The 25,655-nt window shown below is 41.5% G+C and overlaps 1 protein-coding gene across 1 annotated transcript; it reads left to right on the forward strand.

Moving 5' to 3' along the window:
- Nucleotides 1–485: 485 nt before the first annotated feature.
- Nucleotides 486–25,017, forward strand: cog6 (component of oligomeric golgi complex 6). The gene is made up of 19 exons (XM_008290367.1): nucleotides 486–667; nucleotides 1,123–1,266; nucleotides 2,585–2,656; nucleotides 2,878–2,936; nucleotides 9,680–9,791; nucleotides 10,906–10,988; nucleotides 11,187–11,257; nucleotides 12,260–12,353; nucleotides 14,620–14,748; nucleotides 16,361–16,452; nucleotides 16,693–16,757; nucleotides 16,850–16,941; nucleotides 17,869–17,986; nucleotides 18,822–18,953; nucleotides 19,074–19,241; nucleotides 19,748–19,855; nucleotides 21,553–21,606; nucleotides 21,694–21,773; nucleotides 24,325–25,017. The coding sequence occupies exons 1-19, from the start codon at nucleotides 533–535 to the stop codon at nucleotides 24,470–24,472; spliced, it is 1,956 nt and encodes a 651-aa protein (XP_008288589.1). The 5' UTR covers nucleotides 486–532; the 3' UTR covers nucleotides 24,473–25,017.
- Nucleotides 25,018–25,655: the final 638 nt, after the last annotated feature.

A 25,655-nucleotide genomic window follows, 5' to 3' on the forward strand; every position in this document is an offset into this window, starting at 1 on the left:
GTCTCTTGTTTAGCACATGTCCTGTAAACTCATAAATGTTCCAGGACTCTTGTTATTTAGTAACTTGTATGAACACACAGTAGACCTTTAAAATAACCAAATAGAACAGTCTCAATGCTTTTCAATTGAATTGCATTTAATGATATTTATATAGCTCCACATCACAACACAAGTTATCTCAGGGTACTTCACATACAAAGGTCAAGACCTACCAGCCTTATATTATTCAGAGAAACAGAATAAATCCAAACGACTCTCTTTTTTTATAGTCTTTGTGGTAGTTTTAAGAAATTAGGAGCCAAAAGAGGGAAAGAAATGTTACAGTTTTGTAATGTCATTACTATAATCACCATAATCATCCATGGCTCCCTCCCATTCAATAAAAACAACACCTTCCATAAAGAGAAATGATTAACCACTTGGCGGAACCATGTGTCGTTTTCCTCCGCGAGTATAGACTCCGCCCGGACGTTAATTTCAAACGGACCAAAACATCTTTCCGAAAGTTGACGTGGAAGCCTATTTGTGCACAATGGCTGATACAAAAGTAGAACTTTCGGCTGACAGCTCCAATGTAATGCAGAATTCAAATGCGTCTTCTCAGCCCAATAACCCGCTGTCAAGGAAACTTAACAAAATACTGGACACGAGACTTGACAACGACAAGGTAAGCTAAAGGAGGTTAGCTTGATGCTAGCAGGCTAGCGATGGCTAAACCTGGAAGCTGTAAATCGCGTTCCAGCTGTGTAATATTATAATTGCAGCACTGTAACACTCCGAGAAGTAATCATTTGGAGCTGACAAGTGAACAGAGTTGGCTGTGCGAGAACACGGTGATAATGTCGATGAAATATTTAGCTGGTTAGCGGTTAGCATGTTGCTGCAGTCCTTCATTGTGCACTGTGTAGATTCAAGTGTTTGATCTTGTGTCATATCAGAAAGACTTTTCCCTGATAAAACCCGATATTGTCGCTCAATAGATACAAGAAAGCATGCTGCAAATGGAAATATAGGCCACCATAAGATGCTCCAATTTCATATGTAATATCAAGTGTGGGTTACTATGGTTTGCGTGCAGCACCTCCATTACCTGTCATTGTGATGTCCTCTTTGTGCTTCCAGGAGATGCTGGAGGCTCTGAAGGCGCTGTCAGTGTTCTTCACCGAGAACAGTTTACGCACCAGGAGAAATCTTCGCGGTGACATAGAGAGGCGTAGTCTGACCATCAACGAGGAGTTTGCACGAATATTTAAAGAAGTGAAAGAGGTAATGCACAGTTTTGCTTTAAAATACTGTTTATTACCCTCCAACAACAGTCAGATCTGTCTCAGTATAACAAGGCAAAGCATCTGTACAGTGATTGTTGTTGGTCCATCTTTAAACTGTACTTTACAAAGTGATGCATATTGGTCCTGATCTTTTCCTACTAGATTGATAGAATTATTTTCAGTATGTGCATTTTAAAGTTTGGAGCGTTGAATGCAGTTTAAAATTCACATGTGCGTGTGAGTATAGCATCAACTCACTAGCCTAAGGAATGGTAACCAAGGTAGCAATGAAGGTGGGGGTAAGAAGTAAAAAGTTCTTTATTACAGAAACTCCACGTTGACCTACCAGCTGTTACTAACAGCACATGCTAATCTTTAAACCTTGCCTACAAAATTAGAACTCCAAAGTTCCTCATGTGATTTCTGTCACAGCAATTACCAGTCACCTCATGAGCCTCCCCTGACTGGGATTTGACTGGGATACCGTCAGCAATTAGTGCGCGAAGCAAATTACAAACAAAAACAAACAAGCATAAATAAAGCAAAGAAAACTTGTCTGCACTGAAGGCAGTGCCCACGTATTTGTGCCTGCCATCAGCTCACTTGTTAGGGCAGGAAAAAAACAATTTCCACGGCAAGAGCAGCTAATGGACCTGAAATGTTTTGCAGGTATTAAGAATCTTTAAAACCTTTTATTAAAATAATATTCAAATGTAATATTATTTAACTACATGACTGAATTTGAAAATGGTATGTTGAACTATCATCCTGCTGACTGCTAGCGGTCTTCTACCCCAAACAAAAACAGGTTAGAAATACATTAATTACATTCCACTGCATGCTAGTGTGGATTTAGGTGTGAACCTTCTTAAATCCACCGGCCAGAACCAACATCTCAACCTGTGTTTCCCCTGTATGTAGATTACAGACGCACCTCCCCCTTTTATTGGTGCTACCCGCCACTTAAACTGCACTAACTAACTAACAACAGCAGACCTAACAACACCAGAGCATGTAGTAGAGAACCTGATGGCTTGTGATTCCATCAGACTGCTTGCAAATATTTGTTTCCACATTATTAGTGTGCTACTAGATGTTCTGTCACGACTGATTATGATGTATGAAGTTCCGGCTGTACACGGAGCCATTATTATTTAAAAACGTATTCATTAATGTTATTAATATTACATCAAACTTACCAACGCTCCCATAAATTCCACACGGCCTGTCGCACCTCTCATCGTAGATTTTGTTTGTTTAGACAGGTTTATGTCTGCGTCCGTGCTGTTGTAATTGTGATTTCACATTCTCCACAGGAGCTTGAAAGTGTCCACGAGGATGTCCAGGCAATGAGCACGTGTTGTGAAGAAATGACAAGCAGATTAAAGGTAATCAACTCCACGTGTCGTTTGAAAATTCTTCTGCATGTACAATAATTTATTTAACATCAGAATTCATTCACGAGTAATATATTCATGTAAGCTTGATATTAGTATGCTGTTCAACAATTATGATGTGTGTCGCTTCACTAAAGTGATTTATTGAGGCTATTTTGAAAATTAAATGTTTAAAACCATCTTTTAAAAACACGGTAACTTCTCTTCTACAGGCTGCGAAAGATCAAACTCAAGACCTCATCGTGAAAACCAACAAGCTGCAGGGAGAAAAGTAAGTTGATTCTAAATGGGTGAAATGTTATGTGTGTGGAAGTTAACCTTGTTTCTTCGCATATACATTTATATTTTTTATGATATAAGATAGCTGTCAGGAATCAATGAGAAAATGCTCTTAAGAGTAAAATAGTAAATCCAGTTACCTTTGCAGCTGTGGTCCAGAGATTCTGCTGACTGACAGTCTTTATATTGTCATAGAGATTTCCACAATAAATATATCTTACATTCCAGGGTATATGTTATATAATGGTGGTCTGCACTCACATGAACATGGAGAAAAGTAGAAAGTCCGGGATGATCTAATTTTGCACGGTAATTATTGGCAGCCATGAGAAACTTAGTGTTTTAATTGTTTAACTGAAGCATGCAGTCTATTAGTCAGGAGTTAATTCAGCTCTACTGTAACTTTTGAAGTTGCAGTTTGGTATTTTTGTATTGACTTGCAATATTTAAGGTACAATAGATAATAAAATATCCATCCATCCATTCATTATCTATACACCACTTAATCCTCACTAGGGTCGCGGAGGGGCTAGAGTCTATCCCAGCTGACTCAGGGTGAAGGCAGGAGACACCCTGGACAGGTCACCAGTCTATCACAGGGCTACACTTAGAGACAGACAACCAAGCACACTCACATTCACACCTACGGACAATTTAGAATCACCAATTAACCTCAACATGTTTTTAGACTGTGTGGGAGGAAGCCGGAGAGAACCCACGCTGCACGGGAAGAACATGCAAACTCCATGCAGAAAGTTCCCAGGTGTCCCCATTGGGACGTGAACCGGCGACCTTTTAGCTGTGAGGCCACGGTGCTAACCACCCACCACCTTGCAGCCCTAACAAAATATAATACTTGTAAAAAAAATATATTTTGCTTCATATACAAGACGGACAAAATTCAAGTTTCAGCACTGACTGCATGTATACATAATACACAGTGAACCTTTTATATGAGGTGTTCTCTTGTTATGGATTACACTGAACAAATGTACTCAGCATTGTTTGCCCTCGTGAAAGCGTTTGGGTGATAATTAATCAGGATGTGACTGCGACCGAGTTCTGACTGAAACATAAAATAGGACCACATGATGGGGCTGCCATTGTCAGCCTTTAAACTGACATTTCAGAATGTCAGGGAACTCATGGAGATAGGGTAGCCAATTTATTTAAAATTATCTGCAGAAATTTCAAAGAAATCTCAAACCGTTTTTTCTCCGCTTATCTTCTCTGAAGCAAAGTCATTTTTGGAAACGTGTCGCATTTATCACTGATAGGCATCTTCATCAGTCCAAAGCGAGACACCATCATTTCACTCCCGCCAGAGTCTCATTTTGACAGAGATGAGACACCGTTTAGACAAGTTTCCATTTAGGCAAGTTTCCATTTAGGCAAGTTTCCCCAGACAAGTAGCATTTGAGTCAAACTCCACAGCAGGGATATCATGGTCCACTTTGAAAGTGATAAGCTTTTATTGCTCACATGTTGTTTGAAAGAACAGACTTGGCTGAATGTGCTTGCACTTCCTTGTTTCCCAGGATTTGCGGCTAACAGTGATCTGTCAAAGGGGATTTCCACATTTATTTATAACCAGGTAGTTTTACAAAATCTTTACTGATCATCTTAAATATTTCACAAATAGATATGACACCTCAGGTTAAAACACTTAAGAGTTGAAGGCTGCAGTTCTAATCTGTCAAACTGAAAGAGTTTTAGCGCAGGGCAGGAGATCCTGGCAAGCATGTCTTTATTTTTGATGAGGAGGGATAAATGATTCATGAGGTCGGTTAATATTTCTCCTGCAGTTGTCTATTTGCATAAGGAGGGCAGCAATCATCATTAATAGAACTTTATTTATTTTATTAGTCTTGTCCTGTGATGTTTGGCCTTGAGATATACATCAAAGTAGTTCCTGTTTACACAGCACTACTCCCTGATCTTATTGAAGCCAGACGATTACAGCTGGAGAGCAGCTCACGAGTGCGTTCTTGTATGTGAGCGTGTGCGCTAAGATTTGCTGACAACACATATTAAGCGCCATCGGATATGCAGATTCAATATGCAGCTCATCATGACACCGAGTCAAAGTGCAGACACAGAGTGTATCTTGGGTACTCATCCATCCACATCGCTTAGAATACGGATATTTTTTGGTTGAAAGGCTTTCAATAAAATTAATCTGGGTATCATTAATGTATGAATTTGTCCACCAGAGTGTTGACGGCAATATGAAAATAAAACACCTGCTCGCGTTCGCTGACAGCTCGAGGTTGGGGTGGGGTTCATTAGCATTTGTGGCAGATGTGACCTCAGTGCTTAGCGACCTTGCGAGTTGACATGGAGGCAGGGCCACGGGTACACGTAATGTAGATTTCTGGCAAAAGACATTGCTGACAGCTGTGATGTACAGCCGCAATTCCATGCTCCACTGGCAGAGCTTCAGGACCTCCTTGAGTAAAAGGTGACATAGGAGAGGAAGCGGCGAGATTGAAGAGGAAGGAGATGAGTTCTGATTCTGAAAGACACCAGTGGGGATAAAGCCATCAGTGAGTGCACGCAGGCAATGAATTAAAACAATGTATCGCTTTGTGAAAGGGGGTCTCGCTGAAGGTAAGCGGTCAGAGGTTTTACTTGAATGCCCTTCTGCGCGGCCCTCTTGCCTTGTCTTTTTCTTTGCATAGCGGCCCCACTGGGACCTGCTGTCCGTCTGTGTGACATTTTCATGCGCAGAACCACAATGACCCCACAGCCAGATTGGATGGTGTGTGTGCACGCTGGGCTTTGACCTTGTCTTTAGTGATTTTGTCTCAGAAGAGCTGCCAGGGGAAGTGTGCAGTCAAGCTGTCCTCTTTCAGCCACCCACCAGTTTGGCCACCACATCTCCCCACTCCAGTCTTCTTGTTCAGCTCTATTTCAGGTCACACAAGCCTCCGCAGTCCCAAGCCACTGTCTTTTTTTTTTTTCGGTGTTTTTGTCCCGTTGACACTTATTATAGCAGTGCGACATTTGCAGCATAATCTCACCAGTTGTGTTTATAGGGCAGCTCTGCTGAGAGAGTGCACTCCGAGCTTTTCAAAGCTCTGCAGATGCTCCTGATTTGTATTTACCTGGCAGAGGAGGCCTGTCCTCAACTGTTTGTTGTCTTATCTGCCAGTGGCACTGTGTCATTTGTCACCTCTAATGAAACGGAAAGTAGCAGCAGATTACTTACAGTGTGCCGAAGCAAAGGGAGACGAGGTGAGCCGCCGAGTGCAGGCGACCTGTGTTTGTCCGCTGGCTTTCAGACGGGCTGTTCTTTTGTGTTGCGCTGCCTCTGTTCAAAGATGTTGTCAGCAACAGCACTAAATTGGTGTTATGTGTCGTTCCATAATGAAACGTAATGAAGCCCACCTGTTCTCATGTGTGTAATCTTTGCATTAGTGTGACATGACATCATGTTGAACAGGTCGAGACATCTCACTAACGGATGTTTCTGTTGAGAGCTGAAGGGGAGGGACTGTTGGACTAGTCCTCCACTTATTACTGAACCACTCATGCAGCTATAGTAGGCCTACTTGGCTGCCTGCCAAAGTGCAATTCAGATAAATTTAGTAACCACAACTAAGATTTAGCTGCATTTGATCTGTGGTGGCTACACATTTCCCACAGTAAGTCATGCAGCAGGTAATGAATCATCGGCCCCGGACCCCGGCGCGTCATTGAGACTGTTTTTTATGGGGGGAAAAAAATGATTTCAGGAGGACTTCTGTGTAGGTCATTAATAAATCAAGAGTGCCGAAACCCTTGAGAGAACAATCAGGGAGTGTGAATGACAACCTGTGTAAAATGACACTCGAGCATTATCAGCTAGCGGCTAATGAGGATATGGCTGTGAGTATGCCTTTTGTGCAGTCTGATGTAACTGCATGCACTCTGTGATCAGTGGCGCGTGGCTAACCAGCAGCTTTGTGAATGCCAAATCTCCATGCAGTTCTTTGAAAGGGCCCCCTGATAGATTCTAATGGATAATCGACCCACATGGTTTACAACTCCTAAGACGATGGGACATTTGAATGTTTGGGGCAGTCGCCTGCCATTCCTTCTGTATCAGTCAAAATGGAAACAAAAGAAGAAGAAAAAAAAAGTCCTGTACAGTCTTCCAGTACAAGTATTTAAGTCACTTTGTTTAAAAGCAAGCGAGGTCGGTAGATGCTTCTCTGTAATAAAGCTTTCAGTTTTTATAAAGTTGGTGCTGATTTATCAGCTTGGCTCTGCGAGGTAATTAAGTAGGCACTGGTAATTTCAGTGTTTCACTTTGACAGAGCTGTTTATGAGCTTGTGCTGTGTTATATTGCTTAAACGATTTCTGTGCTTGAACAGACAAAATCAATTGAGCTACTTGAGAAATCTGAGCACACACACGCTAAGAAACAGACCGTTAACGCACTCGGTGACTTGTTTTCACCCCATCATATAACCCTGGATCTAAATTAACTTTTGCACTTTGCAGGCATGGTTCAAGAAAATCTTACATCATTGACTTCCTCTGAACCACGAGTCCACAGTCTCCACGCTTCGCCTTTTACGCTGTGACGTTGCACATTCGCTCGAGTGTGTTGCCTCTCTCTCTCTCTCTCTCTCTGGTATTCAGTGATTGCAGTCTGGAGAAGAATGTGTCATGTCCTGACAGCGCTGTAGAAAATGATCCTGCTGTTCCACCGTTGCTGTTGCTCTCGCTTGTTCTGCAAGGGAGCTCCCACAATCCCCCTCTCCTCACCTTGTACAGGCGTGTGCAGCCTGTCTCTTTGTTGTGATTTATATCCTGGAGGAACAGGTCTGTCACTCTTGGCCTGGATGTGAGAAATAGGGGGGCATTTTTCTGCTCTCCTAGAGGTGAATCCGTTGCGAGTTCGACGTGCGAGCGAAGGCTTTCTCTGCCGCTTGCTCCCAGGTCGGCGAAGTCGAAACATGTCCATACACAGAAAATAAATTACGGAAGTGGAACAACCGGGAACGAGCGCTGCCCTAAAATGAAACGCATTAGGCCAGATTGTATTTGACGTGTGCAACTGAGTAAATTACACACTTAGTGGTTTACCCATAAGAACACTGTTGCAAGATGAGTGACAATAAACATGGAAGTTTCCTTGTTTTCTCTCCATAACTTGCTAATGAGTTTTTTTTTTTTTTCATTGTTTGCTTGTCCCAGATGCCATGTTGTGCGTTTCCTTTTTTTTCTTCTTCTTCTTTTCTCCTCTTGTGAAGATAATAACTCAACAACCTTTAATGATGCAAATTCCATGTTTATTCTAGACTATGGAACAGATGATTCAATTAGTTGTTGGTAAATGCTTGCTGCATAAATTTGCATATTTGTGATAAAATTGCTTTTCTTGAGACAGCGATAGCTCCTCGGCTCGACAAGGGTTTGCAGATTCGGTATTAATATTGCTCGTGTATTGTTTGAAGACAAGCATGTTGACACGGAAATGGTTTCTTTATTTTATTCATCACTCAGTTTAATTAATGACCTCATTAGCATACTGTGTTATTGTCTATATGACGCTGTAATCATGGCGGGATATCAGGGCCTCTTGTTTTAATTTGTGTTTCCTCGATGATGCTTTGACTCCGATCAATTCTGATTCAATTTTTTCCTCTGTGTTTTATTTTTTTTGTGCAGTTTTTACACATGTGCGGGGTTGGGCAGTTGCAGGCGTCTCTCCAGAATGAAAACATTTTGTTATTGTTGTCGTTTCGGTGATGTAGCCGGAATGAAGTCGTCTTTTAAAGTGTACTCCCCGAGCCTTTCTGTGCATCTGTCATCTTTTGTGCGAAGGAGGAAAATCGCAACACACGGAATCACAAAGGGCAAAGAAACCTTAAGGTCCTGTTATTGTGTGTGTGTGAGGCAGAGAAATACTGAATCATAGGCTCCTGTAACAGTTTTACAACCCCTTACTTTCAGCTGGCTGAGCACTGGTAATAGCCATGTGAGAGACAATGGTTGTGTAATGTTGGGTTCCTCCGCTCCACCAAAATAACCTGGTGATTTACTGATCCTGCCTCGCCTTCGCCATGAGGAAGAGAATATAGACGAGGTGGTTTCGGATGGAATGAAGGGAACGGAGGGAGGACTCGCTGTTGTTCTGCTATCCCGTGACAGAGTTCCCTGTTTGACTGGGGCGGTTGCCATGGTCACTATTGTGCTGAGACACTTACAGTGACACAGATAATGATCGCTCGGCTGTTATTGATAGTGACAAAACCTGGCCAGTATCCGGGCGCTGTGTTCTTTTTTGTCTCTCTTGTCGTCCTCTGATATTAATTTTCTTACTGCAGCACATGATATCTTCACCCTGTGTCCCACCCTCGTTCTCAGCTCACCGCGTGAGCCGATGTGTGTGTGTGAGGAGTGTGATTGCCATCTGCTGTAGATATTTGAACATTGCATCTTGTTGACAGCGTGCACTGGGTTTTGTTTTTTCTTTTTCGTTAAAAGAAACCATATAATGCTCCAGACTTTTTTTTTTATTTTCACAGCAGCACGAGCCGAATGATGAAATACGGTGATAAAACTCGAAGATGAAAGACTGAAGAAAATGTACTTTTTCTCAGATAAAGATCCACAAGGGTTTTCCAAGATAGAACGAATCACGATGACAAGAAAAATGCCCAGCTGAATAAAAACGCACAGAGAGAAGAAAACTATTCCGTAGAAGCTGTGTTAATTATTATTTATCTCTTTCCCTTCAGTCAGCGCCTGGAGGTGAGGGCTCAGGTCGCGCAGGCTTTTCTCGCCAAGTTCCAGCTATCTAATGAGGAGATGGCCACCCTGCGAGGGGCTCGGGATGCTCCCATTTCTGAGGTAATCTCTATTCCCACGTATAATAGCGAATTAAGTCATGTGAAGAATCCTCCCATTGGTACCCACAGAATGGGAGGATGCGGTATCAAGTACAGATAATTGCTTTTCTGATCAATAAGTATCATTTATCTTGAGTTTTCTGAAATCCTCAGTGATTGCGCTTCAACCACAGCTTCTGTTACATTTAATGTGCTGTTAGATGTGGGTATTATCTCCTCTGAAGCCGTTTCTGGGTACATTTTTTACCACATTATAAAGTCCGGCACCTCCATGGAAACAGCACAACCATGACTAGAAGGAGAGAGTTATTAAGGTGTAAATCACAAAACAGAAAAAACAAAAGAATTTCTTTGATTTTTTAAAGATTTTTTTTGGCCTTGTTCGGCTTTGTTGGATAGGACAGAGAGAGGGAGACAGGAAAGTTGGGGGGAGGAGAATGGGGGAAAGACCTGCAGCAAGGGGTCATGAGCGGGATTCGAACCCACAACCGCTGCGTCGGGGGCTATAGCCCCTGTATATAGGAGGCCAGCTCAACCAGGTGACCTATAGCGGCACCCCAAATTTCTTTGATTTTATTTAATTTGCTTTTGTACAAAAATTGAAAAAAACCTGGAATCAGCTTCAAGGATTCAAGGCCTTTATTGGACACAAACACAGATATACATGGTATAACTTGTGCCACATGTTGTGACTCCACATGGTACAGATATTTTACTACTTACATTTTTCATTTGTTTCCATACTTGTCTTTCTGGTCTTTGTAAATCTGTAGTTAAGTCCATTAATTAAAATGTTGAGGCAGAAGTAATAATAGTAGCTATCATTCCAATGACTTTAATATACATTTCTAAATATGCAAAAACACACATTAATAATCTTTAAACTTTTTGGATGGTTACGATGAGAAATTTGGAGGTAGAGTGACACACCTCTGTCAGCTTCAAATCGATCTGCCGGATCGTATGAATTGCTAGAAATGCTGTTTTTGGTCATGCCTCAATACATTCTTATGAAATCTGTGGTTTGCCAAACAAAAAAAGGTACATTGACTTGTGCAATTCTGGTACCCGTGTTGTACCTAATATGTTAATTTGTGTGTTGTTAAATTTCTCAGGATTTCTTCAAAGCCCTCAGCCGGGTGAAGCACATCCACGAGGACGTAAAAATCCTCCTGCGAACCAACCAGCAAACTGCAGGGTGAGTGTTCCAGTGAAAGTGGGAGAGTCTCTCTTGCAGTTATTTTAATTCTCTTTCCTAAATTCATGGCATTTAAAATGAACCTCAAAGGTTGTAGAGACAAACGGAAAATAACATCCAGGTTTAGTATTCGTCTGACGCTATTCTGCAGGTCATGAGTATGTAATGTGGTGGTCCTGGCTTGTGCGCCTGTTTCAGGTTAGAGATCATGGAGCAGATGGCAGTGTTACAGGAGACATCATACGAGCAGCTCTACCGCTGGGCTCAGAGTGAGTACTGTACACAGATTCGCAATCACGAGTACACAGAGGACCCACCGTGAGTCTCTCTGGACAAAGCATATTGTCAAAATTAATGAAAAATGTGCTTTCCTCGCGAGGGCTCTGAGTCAGTTTCTCGTCTCGTCTCTGGTGATGATTTGTTAGTTGTTTTAATTCTTATTTATTTAACTACAAAGCTTTGTTATTTCAAGTGAGAGTAATCGCGTGTATAGGACACATTTAAGGACACGTGTGACTCATATCCTCTGACTGTTTTTGCCAAAAGAATGCCGGAAAACAAAACCTTTCCCCAGCTTTAGACATGGCTTTTGTCGTTGAAATCAAAATGGAAGTAAACCATTTAGATCACAGAAACCTCATTTGTGTAATTGTGAAATAACAAACTCTGAAACCATTTACTAAAATACGAGTTGCTCTCCAGACACTTGTTTAGCTGTAGTTTAGATTTGCCCAGAAGTCCAGAAATGATCAAGTGAAAGTTTGGTCATGGAAAAATAGAAGAGTTGTAGTTTATAGTGTTTGGTAATTTTCTTTTCATGTAGTGAAAGTTAATGTACATTGCGAAGGGTCTATAGTTTATGAATTTGGCAGTTGTTTAAAAGGGACAACTACATTTAACACAAAAAAAAATAGAAATAGTACTGCACATGTTTCAAAGTAGACATTTATTTCTAGCATTAGGTGGGATCGACAACAGCTGAGTGTGTTTATCCTTTTTTTCCCGCCGCTGTCTGGAAGATTGGCCTCTGTGTATCCACTGTTTGTATTGTACGAAACATAAGCAAACTGACCGACTTCTTGGTGAAAGCTCATGGGAAAATGTGATTTGAAAAACATCCTTGGTGCTTTGATTCGCTTGTCGCCAACACGGTTATCGTGGTCCAAAACATTTAGCAGCAGTGAGCGGAGAACAACACTAGACCCTTCAATCAGTTGGGTGATACTGCTTTAGATACATGTCTTGTCTTATTTTTTCTATTTCCCGCATAGATGAATGCAGAGGACTGACCCAGGAGACGTGTGATATCAGCCCTGTGTTGACTCAAGCCATGGAGGCCTTACAGGACCGACCCGTCCTCTACAAGTAACAACACACGCTCACAAACAGAAACATATTTATCTGAACCAAATACCGCCTCCCTTTATCCTTTTGTCCATTTTGTGATTTAGTGTTTTCTTTATGTCAGCTTGTTTGCAGTGATGAATGTTTTTTAGGTATCCTGAAACAATGGATCAATGTGGCTGAGATATTGTGGGAATTTAATAGCACGTAAACAGGCCCTAAAAGGTTTTCGAACTATTTGCTTTGGTACATCTTTGCCAAATAGCTACAAGCGTTCATTACAGGAGCAGATGTGTGATAAATTCGAAATGAAGCTGTTGTTTTCCCAGCGATGGCGAGGCCCCTGTGTTTCGCTGTGCTGCAAGTCCTCGTTGGGCTTTCACAGGTGAACAGCGAGAGCTGGGGGCATTCCTGTCCCTGTGTTCTTGCGGAGAGAAGCAAAGAGGTTCTTGGTTATAAAACAACAGAGCAAACAGCCTAAAGCAACAGAAAATGTCGCCACTATGCAGCCAATAGAGGTGGAAAGAGCAGGTCTGCTAGAGGAAAAGAAAACAATCTAAGGGTGTCTGTACATTTCTGACAAATCCTGGATAAGTAATGCACATTTTAAGTGAATATTTAGCATCAATTAATCCAAATTTAGTCGCTCATGGTTTAATAAAGCAGCATTCAAAAACAATTTAAATTACAGTCAGTAAAGATGTTGCGTAACATATTTGAGATTTATCGTATTTATATATATTTTCATGGTGAACATACACAGTTTTGTTCACACTAAATGTTCCTCTCCAAAGCTAATTGTATGTGTCCCTGAAGCCTACAAAACTCCTTCAATACATTCCGTCATTCAACATAACAGGTATTACTGTATTATCAATCTATTGCAAGCCTTTTTATGTTCCTTTAAACAACAGCATTGCTTTTTTTGCTCACAAACATGCAGCATTCTTCTCTTCTTTCATCGCTCCCTATTGAAGTCTGCAGAAGTCTGTCTAACATTAATAGTTCATGCTTGTGACATGCCGATAGAGCACAAGCTACAAATAATGTGTGAACACGCTCATCACAGTTCTGCTCGTCAGTGTAAATAGCCGAAAATTAGCTTGATGTCAAGCTTTGCGTCAGTCCTGAATTTAACTTGTCTGTTTGTTTTCAATCCTCATTCACCTCTTTCAATTCAAACAGTTTAAATCCATCTGAGAATCATGACACGCTTTCTCATTATGTGCTACCGAGTCTTAAAAATGTTGAAGTGCTTTCAGACGCCTGAAGTGCGTACAGTCGAGACTGTCAACACTTCTAGACGTTTACACGTTTTCATCTGTAAGACTGCCAATAGAACTGGCACAGAGGGATTTATTGATGATTTCGCTGCTGACAGAAACCGCAGGATGGGTGCAACAGGAGCATTCTGTGTGCTCAGATTCAGCCAAATACACACACACGACAAATACTGGTGATGTCTACGGATCAGAGACTTTGTTGGCTGCAAAGAATTTTTGACAAAATATTGAATGATAGGATGAAAGAGTTATCTACTTTATGTGCATATGGACCTCTAGACTTTGAACAGTCTCCTACAAAGATGAAATTTCCTATTTTTATGGACACTGGTTGTTTCATTTCAATTTGAATGTCTTGAAACACAAAGGCTGAAGAGCAATAGCTAATGTAGCTGCCCAAATACTTGATGATCTAGACAGTATGAGTCAATAACACTAATGCCCATTACTCACAGTTATTTTGAGGTACTGGCTGAAACAGGAAATACAAAGAAAATGGATAAACACAATTTCAAAAGCACTGAATGTGTCAGTGTCTGTGTCGGTAGTGTGAAGCTTCTCGTACAGGAGAAGGTTAATTTATTCCAAAATAGAACAAATAATGGACTCCAACACAAGTGAAAGTTTCACAAGTTAATACGTTTTCACGGCAGACCCTCCCTCCGTCTGCCCCGCGTTCTCAGAAATGCACCTGTCTCGGCGCCGACAAAGCGTCCAAGGTCGTGTTCTGGCTCCGGCTGGGTATGTTGAGGCTGAGCGGAGTGGATACCAGCGTTCTTGGAATCTTAATTCAGCACAATATCTTTTGTTTAGTCTGTCACTGAGCCTGCCACCGCCAAGTCATCAGAACAACCTCAGACTCTTTCCATTTGGAAAAGCTGCCTACAGTGTTGATCATAGCAACTGACCACAACACACAGTCGACACAACAGCGCTGTAGCTGCTGGCTTTTCACATGAGGTTTGGGTGTTGAACGTTGCCGTGTTTCTCCTTTGTTTGGTCAGGTACACCCTGGATGAGTTTGGGACGGCACGCAGGTGTGCCGTGGTGCGAGGCTTCATCGACGCCCTCACCCGCGGTGGGCCGGGAGGAACTCCCCGCCCCATAGAGATGCATTCACACGACCCTATGAGGTACATCTCCAACCCCATTGTAGCGCAATTCCTCTATTCTTGGATCTCATGCAAGGGCTGAATCATGCAGTACCGAAACAAAACTTGTAGCTGTCCTTGGACGTATTTAGAGCTGGAGAAACTCATTTTGTCTGTGCATTAGGTTTGAATGAGAGCTGAATAACTAGGTCAATATAACTTAGCTCAATTAACTGATGGCTGTAAAATGAAACTAAAGCTCCCTGTTAAAAATAGCTAACCACAAGTATTAGTAATTATAGAGTCATTATTTTAATTTTAATGAAGAAATTATATCAAATCTTAGACTTGTTTCCTCTTTACATGTGTGCACAGCTAAAGCAAGCGAATACATAATATACAGCACTGTGTAAATGTTTAAGGCACTAAAACGAATACTTTAAAAATATATATACTTCAAGATAAAAATCTGTATTTGTTGGGACCAACATTGGCTTTTAAAACAAATTCTCCTCGGTACACTTGCGCACATTTTTCACAGTATTTGGCAGCGAGGTTGTTCCAAGCATCTCAGAGACCTTGCTTCAGTTCTGTGGATTTAGTCTGTCTCAGCGTCTGACTGATGATGTTGAAGGTTCTTTGGGGGATCATTCCATCTGCTGCAGAACTCCTTGTTGTTCTTGTCACTGGAGTTGGTGCTTCATCACTCTGACAGTATGTGTGGGCCTGTTGTCATGCTCCCTGATGTAACTGCAAGATGGACATCTATATAATGCTGCAAAAATGTTGGCAAAATATGGTATATATTGTTTAAAAAAAATACAAATAAACAAAGAGAAAAAGAAGAAGTGCCAGGCTGTTTTGCAGTTCCTAGAATTTTGCTTGCTCATGAGAAAACATTTCTGAATAAAATCCCATTTTGTGATCACGAGAAAGCGTTTGCCTCAAATAAAGGAACTACTTATCAGACCTTCAGTTTACACAGATGCATTTGGTTTGTATCATTCTAGTCGTGGCAGGAAATGCACTGCTGTTCCTCAAAAACACAACTAATAGGTACCAAAGATATGTGCATGCTAAATTACATCTCCTCTATCTATGATTGTGCTTGTCCCTGATGTATAAATAGATCCGATTTTGTTCCTGTCACCCCGGAGTTTTAACTTTAAAATCCAATTCAGGAAGACGTTAAATGTCTACTTATCACAGAGTGTCCGGTTGTTGCCTCTGTTTCCTGTTGTACCGCGTTCTCTTCCCTCCTTCTCCTGTGCCCAGGAGCCAGATGGGAGATTTTTCTCAGAATACCAGCCATGTGTTTAACACAAAATCACCTCCACTTTATGGAAGGCATCAGCAGTTCTGAGAACATCAAGTTCTTTCTCACCTCACTGTGTCCTCGCACTCACTCACAAACACACCCTCACACACACACACACACACACAGACACTCGCACACAATAATTTAAGTTCAACCTTGCTGTTTTCCACTGTTATGTAATGCCAAAAGTCCTGCGTGTGTTGGTGTGTGAGGGGAATTAAGCACAATGGCCCATGCCTCGATGTCGCTGTGGTCGCAGCATGGTAAGATTAGCCCCCTCGGCTCGGCCCTGTGATGACAAACTGTTTCATACAGGCTGTTTTGCTGCTCTCTCAGGTATGTTGGGGACATGCTGGCCTGGCTGCACCAAGCCACTGCCTCAGAGAAGGAGCACCTGGAAGCACTGCTGAGACAAGTCACTCTACAAGGTGTGATGCATTACACAGTGGTGTCCATTATCTCATGTGAAGAGTGACGGATAATCCCTGCATGTTAGCGATATATCTGTATGGTTACATTGTGGTATCTAAACTTTACTGTCATCATCCAACAAGAATGAATTAGGAACAGTGTGTCTTTATTTTCTAGTCAGTGAATTTGTTACTGGAGATTTATGTGTGACCCAAAAATGACTTTGCTCTGCTGTGTGTTCGTTCTCCTTACGTTAGGTGTGGAGGAGAACATGCAGGAGGTGGTCGGACACATCACAGAGGGAGTCTGCAGGCCGCTGAAAGTGAGAAACCAAATTTGTTTAAAAAAAAACTACCAACATCTCTGTTGTGTTTTGCTTGTGCACTCACTCGCTGTGTTTTATCTGTTCCTCAGGTTCGGATAGAACAGGTCATCGTGGCAGAGCCGGGTGCTGTCCTGCTGTACAAGCTGTCCAACCTGCTGAAGTTCTACCACCACACCGTCAGGTATTTCAGATTTCACTCCCTATGATAACTCTACAGAGACTTTAGACCTAACATGACTGATTGTTTAATCATCAACAACAACTGAACCGTCTGAGCCATGAGCAGTTTCTGGGCGTTTATTGCTGCTGTCACATTTTTTCTTGCTGTGTATTTATTTTTCACTGCATTAAAGTCCTGCACCTCTTGGGAAACAGCAAAACCTTGGCTAGAGGAAGAAATTCAAAATGTATTTTGTGGAGTATAATAAAGTATAATGCCATAAATCATAAAAAAAACCCATTCACATACTGTAGATATTTTACTGCTTGCACATTGTTTTGTTTCCATGGTCTCTGCTCTGGATAAACACAGCCTGCAGTTCAGCTGAGAAGTCCCTGAATCTTTGTCAACTGTTCACTGAGTCATCAATGGCATCATTGTTATGACAAGGAGTGAATTTTTTATTATAGTATCATGGTAATGTGAATGTCAAGATGTAGAATTGTATAATTTTGATAAAATATTGTGATTTTAATCTTGGATCTGGTTAATTTTCTAATCACCTGTGATGATTAGTTCAAGGACGTTGAAGTTAAAAGTCTGTTTTTACAGTTTCTGGCTCTGATAAATGTGGTGTTGTTTTGGTTTTTTGTTAGTTTTCTTTTTAATTACTTGCCTTTCTTACCGGTTTTTCGGTGTCAGAAAGTTATTAGGCAACAATTTCAATTGTGAGGATTAAATAATCACTTAAGCTGTTTGTCGTTCTTTTATGTTTCGTTCTGTCTTTGCACATTTTGGATTCTGCTGCTTCAATAAACTAATATAAACTTTTTGTTAAAATGTTTAGGTTTTATGCATTTCTTGTTGGATTGTAAAGGAAAAGATAACTGATCAAGTAATGATGAACGTGGCCCAGTTGACTTACCTGCCCGTTTGATCTTTGTCCAGCTCCATTATTGGGACCAGTGCCGCCTCTTTGCTCATCACTATTGAGGAAATGCACTTCCTCAGCAAAAAGATGTTCTTCAACAGCCTGAGCCTTCATGCAAGTCGACTCATGGACAAGGTGCGGTGCGACGAGGAGGATTTTCATTTAAAAACTTCACAATATTGTTTTTTTCTTGTGCAAATGTGAGAAAGTGAGCGCTAAAAACAACATTCTTGTCTGAAGAAGGCGATAAAAGAAAGGAGGCCTGTTTTTAAAGTAGGGACGGTTCGCAATGTTCTTTCATAAAAATGCTTAAATGACAGTGCAGCGTAGTTCTCCGTTGCTCCCTGTGGACACACATTGTGTATTTCAGTGCTACGTCTAAACCCTCAAAGACAACAAGGCTATTTCTGAAGCCCTTGTGCTTGTAAACAGTTTTGGCCTGTTGGCCACAGCATCAAAATGGCGCTAGCTGCCAAGAAACAGCAGACTTGTTACCATTTAGTTAAATTGGCATCCAAATATACATCAGCACGAGCACGAGCTCTTCCACATTACAGGCTAGCTGTGTCCCGATCAATAGCAGTTACAAGAATTATCCCTGTAGCTCAGTGTTAATCAGATTGGAGGCCCTCAGGGTTTTGGTGTCAATTCCAGCTAATGTCAGGAACACAGCTTTCTCATAATTTGCTCTATTAGGTGGACAAAGGTGTCCATGCTCAGTTCTGCATTGTGTGTCCAGAGGCCAATGAAATCAAAACCCTCTTCATTACAAAAGCTCCTGACTGAGGCTCAGAGTAACAGCAGGGAGTAGCTGAGGATTTGGTTCGTCATGCTGCTCATTAGAGATGTTTGCTTTGATGACGCTACGAGGACTACTTATCTTTGTCACACACAACTAACTTCTGCAAAACTTTCCTTGTTTGCGCCTCCTCCTCCTATATCTTGTCTTTTGGCCTTGTCTGCCTGGCAGGTGGAGCTGCCACCTGCAGATCTGGGACCTACAGCCTCCCTCACTCAGACGCTGTCCCTCCTCAGGGAGGTGCTGGCCTCCCACGACTCCTCCGTAGTTCCTCTGGATGCCCGCCAGGCTGACTTTGCTCAGGTAAACACACATTTTCTATCAAATAATAGATGATGAGAAACACTCAGAATGTTTCTGTCTGTTCATAAAACCCGGTGCCATTTCTCTCATCGCTTAAGGCTCTGTCTTTGTCTCTCCCAGGTTCTATCTTGCATCTTGGATCCCCTCCTACAGCTGTGTACTGTGTCAGCCAGTAACCTCGGCACAGCTGACATGGCGACCTACATGGTCAACTCGCTGTATGTCATGAAAACCACGCTGGCGCTCTTTGAGTTCACTGACAAGAGGCTTGAGATGCTCGAGTTCCAGGTCTGACCTAATTGTGCATAATTATCAACAAATTAAAAGTAAATTAGACATTCTTTTTTGTAATTGTAGATATCTGCTTACATTTAGGTAATAGTCCAAGCTATTAATCTAATAATCGACTGCACTTTAGTAGAACAAGGGCAAATTAGATTATGAAAGACGAAACATAAAGGCTCAACTTAGTCGTCACATTGTCCAGATTTTTCATTCAAAATAGTTCATTGTTCTTGCCCCTTCTATTAAAACCCATAGAGCCCAAATCTTTTATTAAAAAGATTTAATTTGCTCCGTAATCAAAAGGGTGTGCGTCATGTATTGTTGTTCATGCTCTAATGCTGCATCCATCCCTCCTATTTTTAGCGTGTCTTTTGTAATTGAGCACCACAAGAGCTCCTGTAGAAGTTTCAGTATCAATAGCACAGTGATCCTCCATTAGCCACAAGTACCACTGGTTCACAATGCAGGCTTGGACTCCATTTTAAGCCTCTCTCTCCCACATTTTTCAGATCGAGGCTCACCTTGACACCCTAATCAACGAGCAGGCGTCCTACGTGCTGACCAGAGCCGGGCTGAGTTACATATACAGCTGTGTCCAGCAGCACGGCGCTGAGCAGGTCTCAAATGGAGCAATTGAAACACATGTTTGCATGCACTCACTCATGAAGTTATAGAACTGCGGACTATTTTTTTTCCTCACATCTCTCCTGTTAATGGTGTTTTTATACCACACCGGCCCTAACAGTATTGTTTACACTACCTCTTTGGCTTTGACCAGTATTTGTAGGCTTTACTATTGCTATGGTTACCACATGACCAATGTCTTTGTTAGGGCATAATAGCATTTCTATCAGATTTTCAGATGAGAAAGGGACAGAGAAAGACAGATTGTATCATGCTCTATTAAAATATATTGGCTTCAGCAGAATTGTCCTGTGCAGATAAGAGCTGATGCCCTAGAGCCTTCCTCCCTCTTTATAACACACTTTGCCACTGGGCTAACTGAGACCCATAGTTGTGGTTTAGCATGCGAGTCTTGACTCTGGTTCATGTCAGGACACACCACACCCTGCTGCTGCTGCTGCTGCTGCAGCTCAACGCAAAGCTCAATCACAAACTGTCATTTTTCTGCAGACTGCCTCTCTCCCCGGGTGGCCTGTCTTGGGTTTTTCTTTAAATGGTCGTCTATTTGAAAAGATTAAGTCGATCCCTCGACGCTTGACGACATCCCAGATGTCAGCAACTGACAAAAATTCTGGAGTAGACTTTTTTTCGGTTTACTTCCACAATCTCTGTAACAGTTCATGCAGTAGGTTTCTGTGACACATTAGATGAGCAAGACAACGGGCATTAAAACGATACCGTTAACAGGGTTAGTAACCTGCAGATGAGTTTGTTGGCTCATAGTATGTTTGTTAATGTGCCCATATCCCTATAAAACCACTCAAGGTGCTGCACTGCTGCTTTGAACCTTGCACTGCCTTCTATTTGCCGGTTTTAATGTTGGCAATTTAGGCATTTAAGCTTGTCTTAATGTTGCCATTCTGGATAATCAGTGACAGCTAATTGCCTTAGAGGTACATGCTGTTGTGTACACAAAGTCAGATGTGTATTTACTCTGCCAAGTTAACGTCAGGATTTAGGGAGGAGATTTCTCTTATTCACAAATTGAAACACACAAGCTCAGTTGTAAAAAAAAAAAAAAGCATGAATCATATTGATCGGTGCCTTTTTGCCAATAAATCTCTGCAGTGCTTTGATTTAGCACCGAATGATGAACCAGACTTATCAAATTTAGGTCTTGCTTACTTACATTTGCTCCATTTTCAGGACATGACTTGTCTGAATCTTATTTTAAACCAAGAAAAGCCACAACAACCCAATCAGTCATTTAAAAATAGGCCAGCATGAGATAGTTGTAGTAAATTAGATAAATGTGACGTTTTATTATGATACAGAGCTTAGATTATATCGTATAGCTACAGTGTAAATCAGTTGTTTGCCTTGAAGGACTGGAGGAAGTAAGAGAGACATACACAATTAGGATGCCCTTTAAAAAAAAAAAAAAAAAAAACCTTTTAAGTTTTGTTCAGAGGTAGCAGCATTCAATCAGACATCAGTTTGACCTCCATCTACTTTTTTGCAGCTGCTTGCGGCAACATAGACAAATAGCACAAATCTACTTTTCAGTGCTGCATGCAGACATGAATGAACCTCAGCTACTTTTTTCTGCTCTGACATTCAGCGTCAGTGCTGTTTAGACACTGTGGCCTTGAGTTGTATTCCAAGCTGACGTTCTGTTTTCTTGTCTCAGGGTCCTCTGTCCCTCCTCCCCAGCATGGACAGCTCTTCTGTGAAAGCAGCGATGGTGAGTTGCGGTGCATCTATTAATAGAGCTAATTTATCTGCAGATACCTGATTAATGCTGCCGCCGTCTTTCGCACACAAACAACAGGTCCAGTTTGATCGATACCTGTCGTCGCCCGACACGCTTGTGATGCCGCAGCTCAACTTCCTGCTGAGTGCAGCCATCAAGTGAGTCCCTGATGCTGATTGTGGTGTTCTCCATGAAGAACTGCATACATGCAATATTCAGACTTGTAGTTAGATGTTTGCTTTATCATGTGGTGTAATAATGGGGTTAAGAGCGTGTTCACAGCGAATAAAAATAGAACAAGAGCGTCAACCCAATAATGTCCAACATTTATTAGTCTCCCAGATGTAATGCGGTCATTACTGCATTCTAAACAAAACACTCCACTAAATGCACGGGGAGTTTGGACGCTAAATTGCCGAGCCCACCAACACATCGAGAGCACGGTCGGCAGGACTGCCTGTATTTGTCTTACTGATCAGAAAATGCACATGCTTTTAGCTCAATCCAGCTGCTACGTTGGAGGGCTCTTTCTATGAGTTACGTTTACTGGGAAGTGCAGCAGGCTTGAGGAGCACTTTGTACCTCAGGTTAATGTTCTCTATTAATGGACATGGGAGGACTGATGGGCAGGACGCCATTAATTAGCTTCTGGTCCATTTCTCACTCACACTCGTTCCCTGAAATCATTCCTCCTCTCTGTCTCTCTCTCTCTCTCTCCCCCCTCCTCTCTCTCTCTCGCTGTCTCTCACGTCTGCTTCTCTGCTCACCTAAATACACAAAAAACACCCTCCAGCACTCTGAAAACACTCCTGGTGCACACAAGTAATGGGAATGCGATTTTAGACTCCCTTCGTTTCACATTTCGTGTTAGTGCACTTGGTGTGGAGTAAGGTGTTATACACAGCATCGAGGTACCATGTTCTCTGCGGGCCAATTAAAAATATGGATTCTCAAGAGCCTGAGTGGGATACAACCGAGGTGCTCCCACTGTGTCCTCGAGGCCTCTCACTGGGCTCTTCAGTCCAAGTGATGCACCCTCCAGTTGTACTCCACTGCAGGAAATACTCACATTATGTTCTTAATTTCACTCGTATTATATATATATCTATCTATACATACAGACATAGAAATTTTTTTTTAGACTTTCTTCTTCAATTTCTTGTTCATTTTAATGCCTGGTTGAACTAAATGTACATTTGTTTGGACAAATATAATGATTACAACAAAAATAGCTCATAAGATTTTCATTTAAGACCTGATATCTCGCCATTTTCCGTGGTTTTTTTGATAATAACCAAAATCACTTAAGTTCTCACATTAGTAGCTATGGCGTTGCACTGACAAAAACAGTGCTTTTAGGCATCCATGTTTTCTTTTCTGCCTGTTTTACTCACATGATACACACAGGAGTTAGTACTTGATGGCATGACCATTGTTTTTGATGACGGCTGCCATGCGTCTTGGCACGCTCTCCGCCAGCTTCTGACATTGTTCTGCTGTCACAGCGGCCCATTCCTGTTGCACAAATTCAAACAAATTTGCTTTTGGTCTTGTGGTTCTCCATTTTGCGTTGATGATTTTCCACAGGTTTTCAATTGGATTGAGATCTGGTGATTGAGCAGGCCATGGCATGGTTCCAATGTTCTGGTTCTCCATCCAGGCTTTAACTGACCTCGCTGTGTGGCAAGGGGCATTGTCTTGTTGGAAAATCCAGTCATTCAAGGCAGGGAAGAGGTTTCAAGCTGATGGAAGAAGACCGTTTTCAAGAGTAGCCCTATACATGACCTGCTTCATTCGCCCTTCACACAAATACAATTAAGCTTCAGCATATCAAATAGGACATAAAGTATTATGTAATCAGCTGCATTTGTTGTTGTGTTCATTGTATCCTTCAGGTAATATAGTGGTACCAGGCATTAAAATAAACAAGAAATCCATGTAAACAAGGGTGGGTGGGTACAATAAAATAATGTTGCTTTGAAATGAAAATGTGAGCATTTTCTTGATTTAATCAGCTAATAGTTTGATCTAAAAATGTCACATAAAAAGGGGATCATCACACTATCCTAAAGCTTAAAGTTACATCTTCAGACATCGTTTTCTGTTTAACCAACCTTCTAAAATCCCAGTTATTTTATTTACTAAATTGTAAGACCAAGCATAGCAGCAAATTATCACATGAGAGCTTGAAACCACCAAATGTGTCACATCACTCGAACAATTAACAAATTAGCAGCCAATTTGTTTTCTTCCAATTAACTAGTCTATGAACCTGTGAATTGTTGCTGCTCTAAAAGAAAGCTACAGAAAAACCTACGACAGAAACCCATGCAATTCAGTATGCACAGACATTTGTTTTAAGATAGTTTAAGAGTTGTCAAAAAAAAATCTCTCATTTGTTGGATATTGTTTTGCTATGTCAATGTGTGTTACTGTGAAAGTCTCCTGCTTCTTGTGCCTCAGTGCTGTAATATGCATCCATAGATGGCAGTGTGCACCACATACTGTCACTCTTTGTTTTCATACAGCAGGGGCACACAGTGGTCACTGAGCAAAAAGAAGTGAATTCTCACTCAAGGCATTTTAGCTCTTGATTAGTGATTAATTACAAAACAGCACTACTTGTCTGATTTTTTTTGTGAATCACTCATCACTCCGGCTTTGTTTAGCGAGCGTACGTTTTTAAAGCGTTTTTGTGTGTTTGTGCAGGGAGCAGATTTTCCGTCAGTCGACAGAGTTGGTGTGCAGAGCCTACGGGGAGGTTTACACGGCTCTGACCAGCCCAACAAACGCCTACAAGGACCCTGAAAACCTGCTACCCAGATCCCCTCAGCAGGTTCAGACCTTGCTTTCCTGAGAGACACTTTTGTGCCACCTCGCTGATCTCAAAGGCAGCAGGCGAGCCCCAGCGGAGGACTGGCTGCAGGTTATTTAAAGAGCCATGTAATTTGTACAGTATAATAACACAAATGTATATGAAAGTTGATGTAAAGGTGGGGTTCTCTCTGGGAAATGTGGGATGTGGGTGTATATAGAGCCGTGTGTGTGCCAGGGGGAAAAAACATTACATGTATGTGATGCACTTACTTTCACTGCTGCAGGCGTTTGCATTTATTTCTCTCTGTAACGCATACATGTCTCTTTGTTTCCATTTGTTTTTACACAATGCAACCCTTTTGGGTTCCGTAATTATAGAAAACAAAGTCTTTTTATTGAAAAAATTGAATATTATATAAAACAAAAGGAAACGCAGGATTTAAGAGGCTTGTCTTATTTTTAAAAGTGGTTGGGAAAAGTTGTGCGACAATGCCAAGGGGAACCTCAGAGGCTTCAGTACAAACGTCATGTTTATTTTTATCCAACTGTTTTGGGTTGTAGGGATAAAATGGAAAATCAGTCTTACCATCACAGTCGGCTTTTTTTGTAACAATGTCTACCACGTGGACGACAATGTGAATGTGAGACTTTAATAAGAATGGGTTTAGTTGTTTACCGTAAGTTGTAGCGTTAGACAGATGACATTTAAAACACGATTTAGTATGTCGGAAAGCAGAAATGTTTTTCCTTAAATTAAAGGTATAAATAAAAGGCTTGGGCTTTGCAAGACAATATTTAGCTTTTGAACAATGAAGATGCAACTATGTCTACAAAACCCAAACCTTTTTTTTTTTTAATCTTAGGAGAACCAAACCACATGCCAAAAGGGATTGTACTCACGTTATTTCTAAATGCCCACACAGAACAGTTAGTGTCTTCCATATATCTCGCTGAAGCCACACAGCAGTGGACATCTGTGACATGCTGACATATAATATCATATCACTGAAAATCTGATACCGCCCAGCCAACATAATCCCCAATAAAACGCCAGTAAAACTGTAAAGATAAGTGAATATTGATCCAGCGCGTCGTTATGGTCTCTGGACTGAGAGGCAGCTTTTCATTTCTGCTATCTGACATCAAGGTTCATGGCAGCGAGCCTGATCTTGGCAGAACTGCCAGCACTGAGTCCCAGGATTTCCCCAGCTCACCGGATGTTA

This window comes from Stegastes partitus, unplaced genomic scaffold (genome assembly GCF_000690725.1).
Source record: "Stegastes partitus isolate 25-593 unplaced genomic scaffold, Stegastes_partitus-1.0.2 Scaffold668, whole genome shotgun sequence".
NCBI lineage: Eukaryota > Metazoa > Chordata > Actinopteri > Pomacentridae > Stegastes > Stegastes partitus.

Coding starts and splice junctions, on each gene's coding strand:
- cog6 (XM_008290367.1), top strand. CDS start 533: ATGGCTGATACAAAAGTAGAACTTTCGGCTGACAGCTCCAATGTAATG. Junction 16,942..17,868: donor TTCTACCACCACACCGTCAG/GTATTTCAGATT, acceptor ATCTTTGTCCAG/CTCCATTATTGGGACCAGTG. Junction 18,954..19,073: donor GCCAGGCTGACTTTGCTCAG/GTAAACACACAT, acceptor TGTCTCTCCCAG/GTTCTATCTTGCATCTTGGA.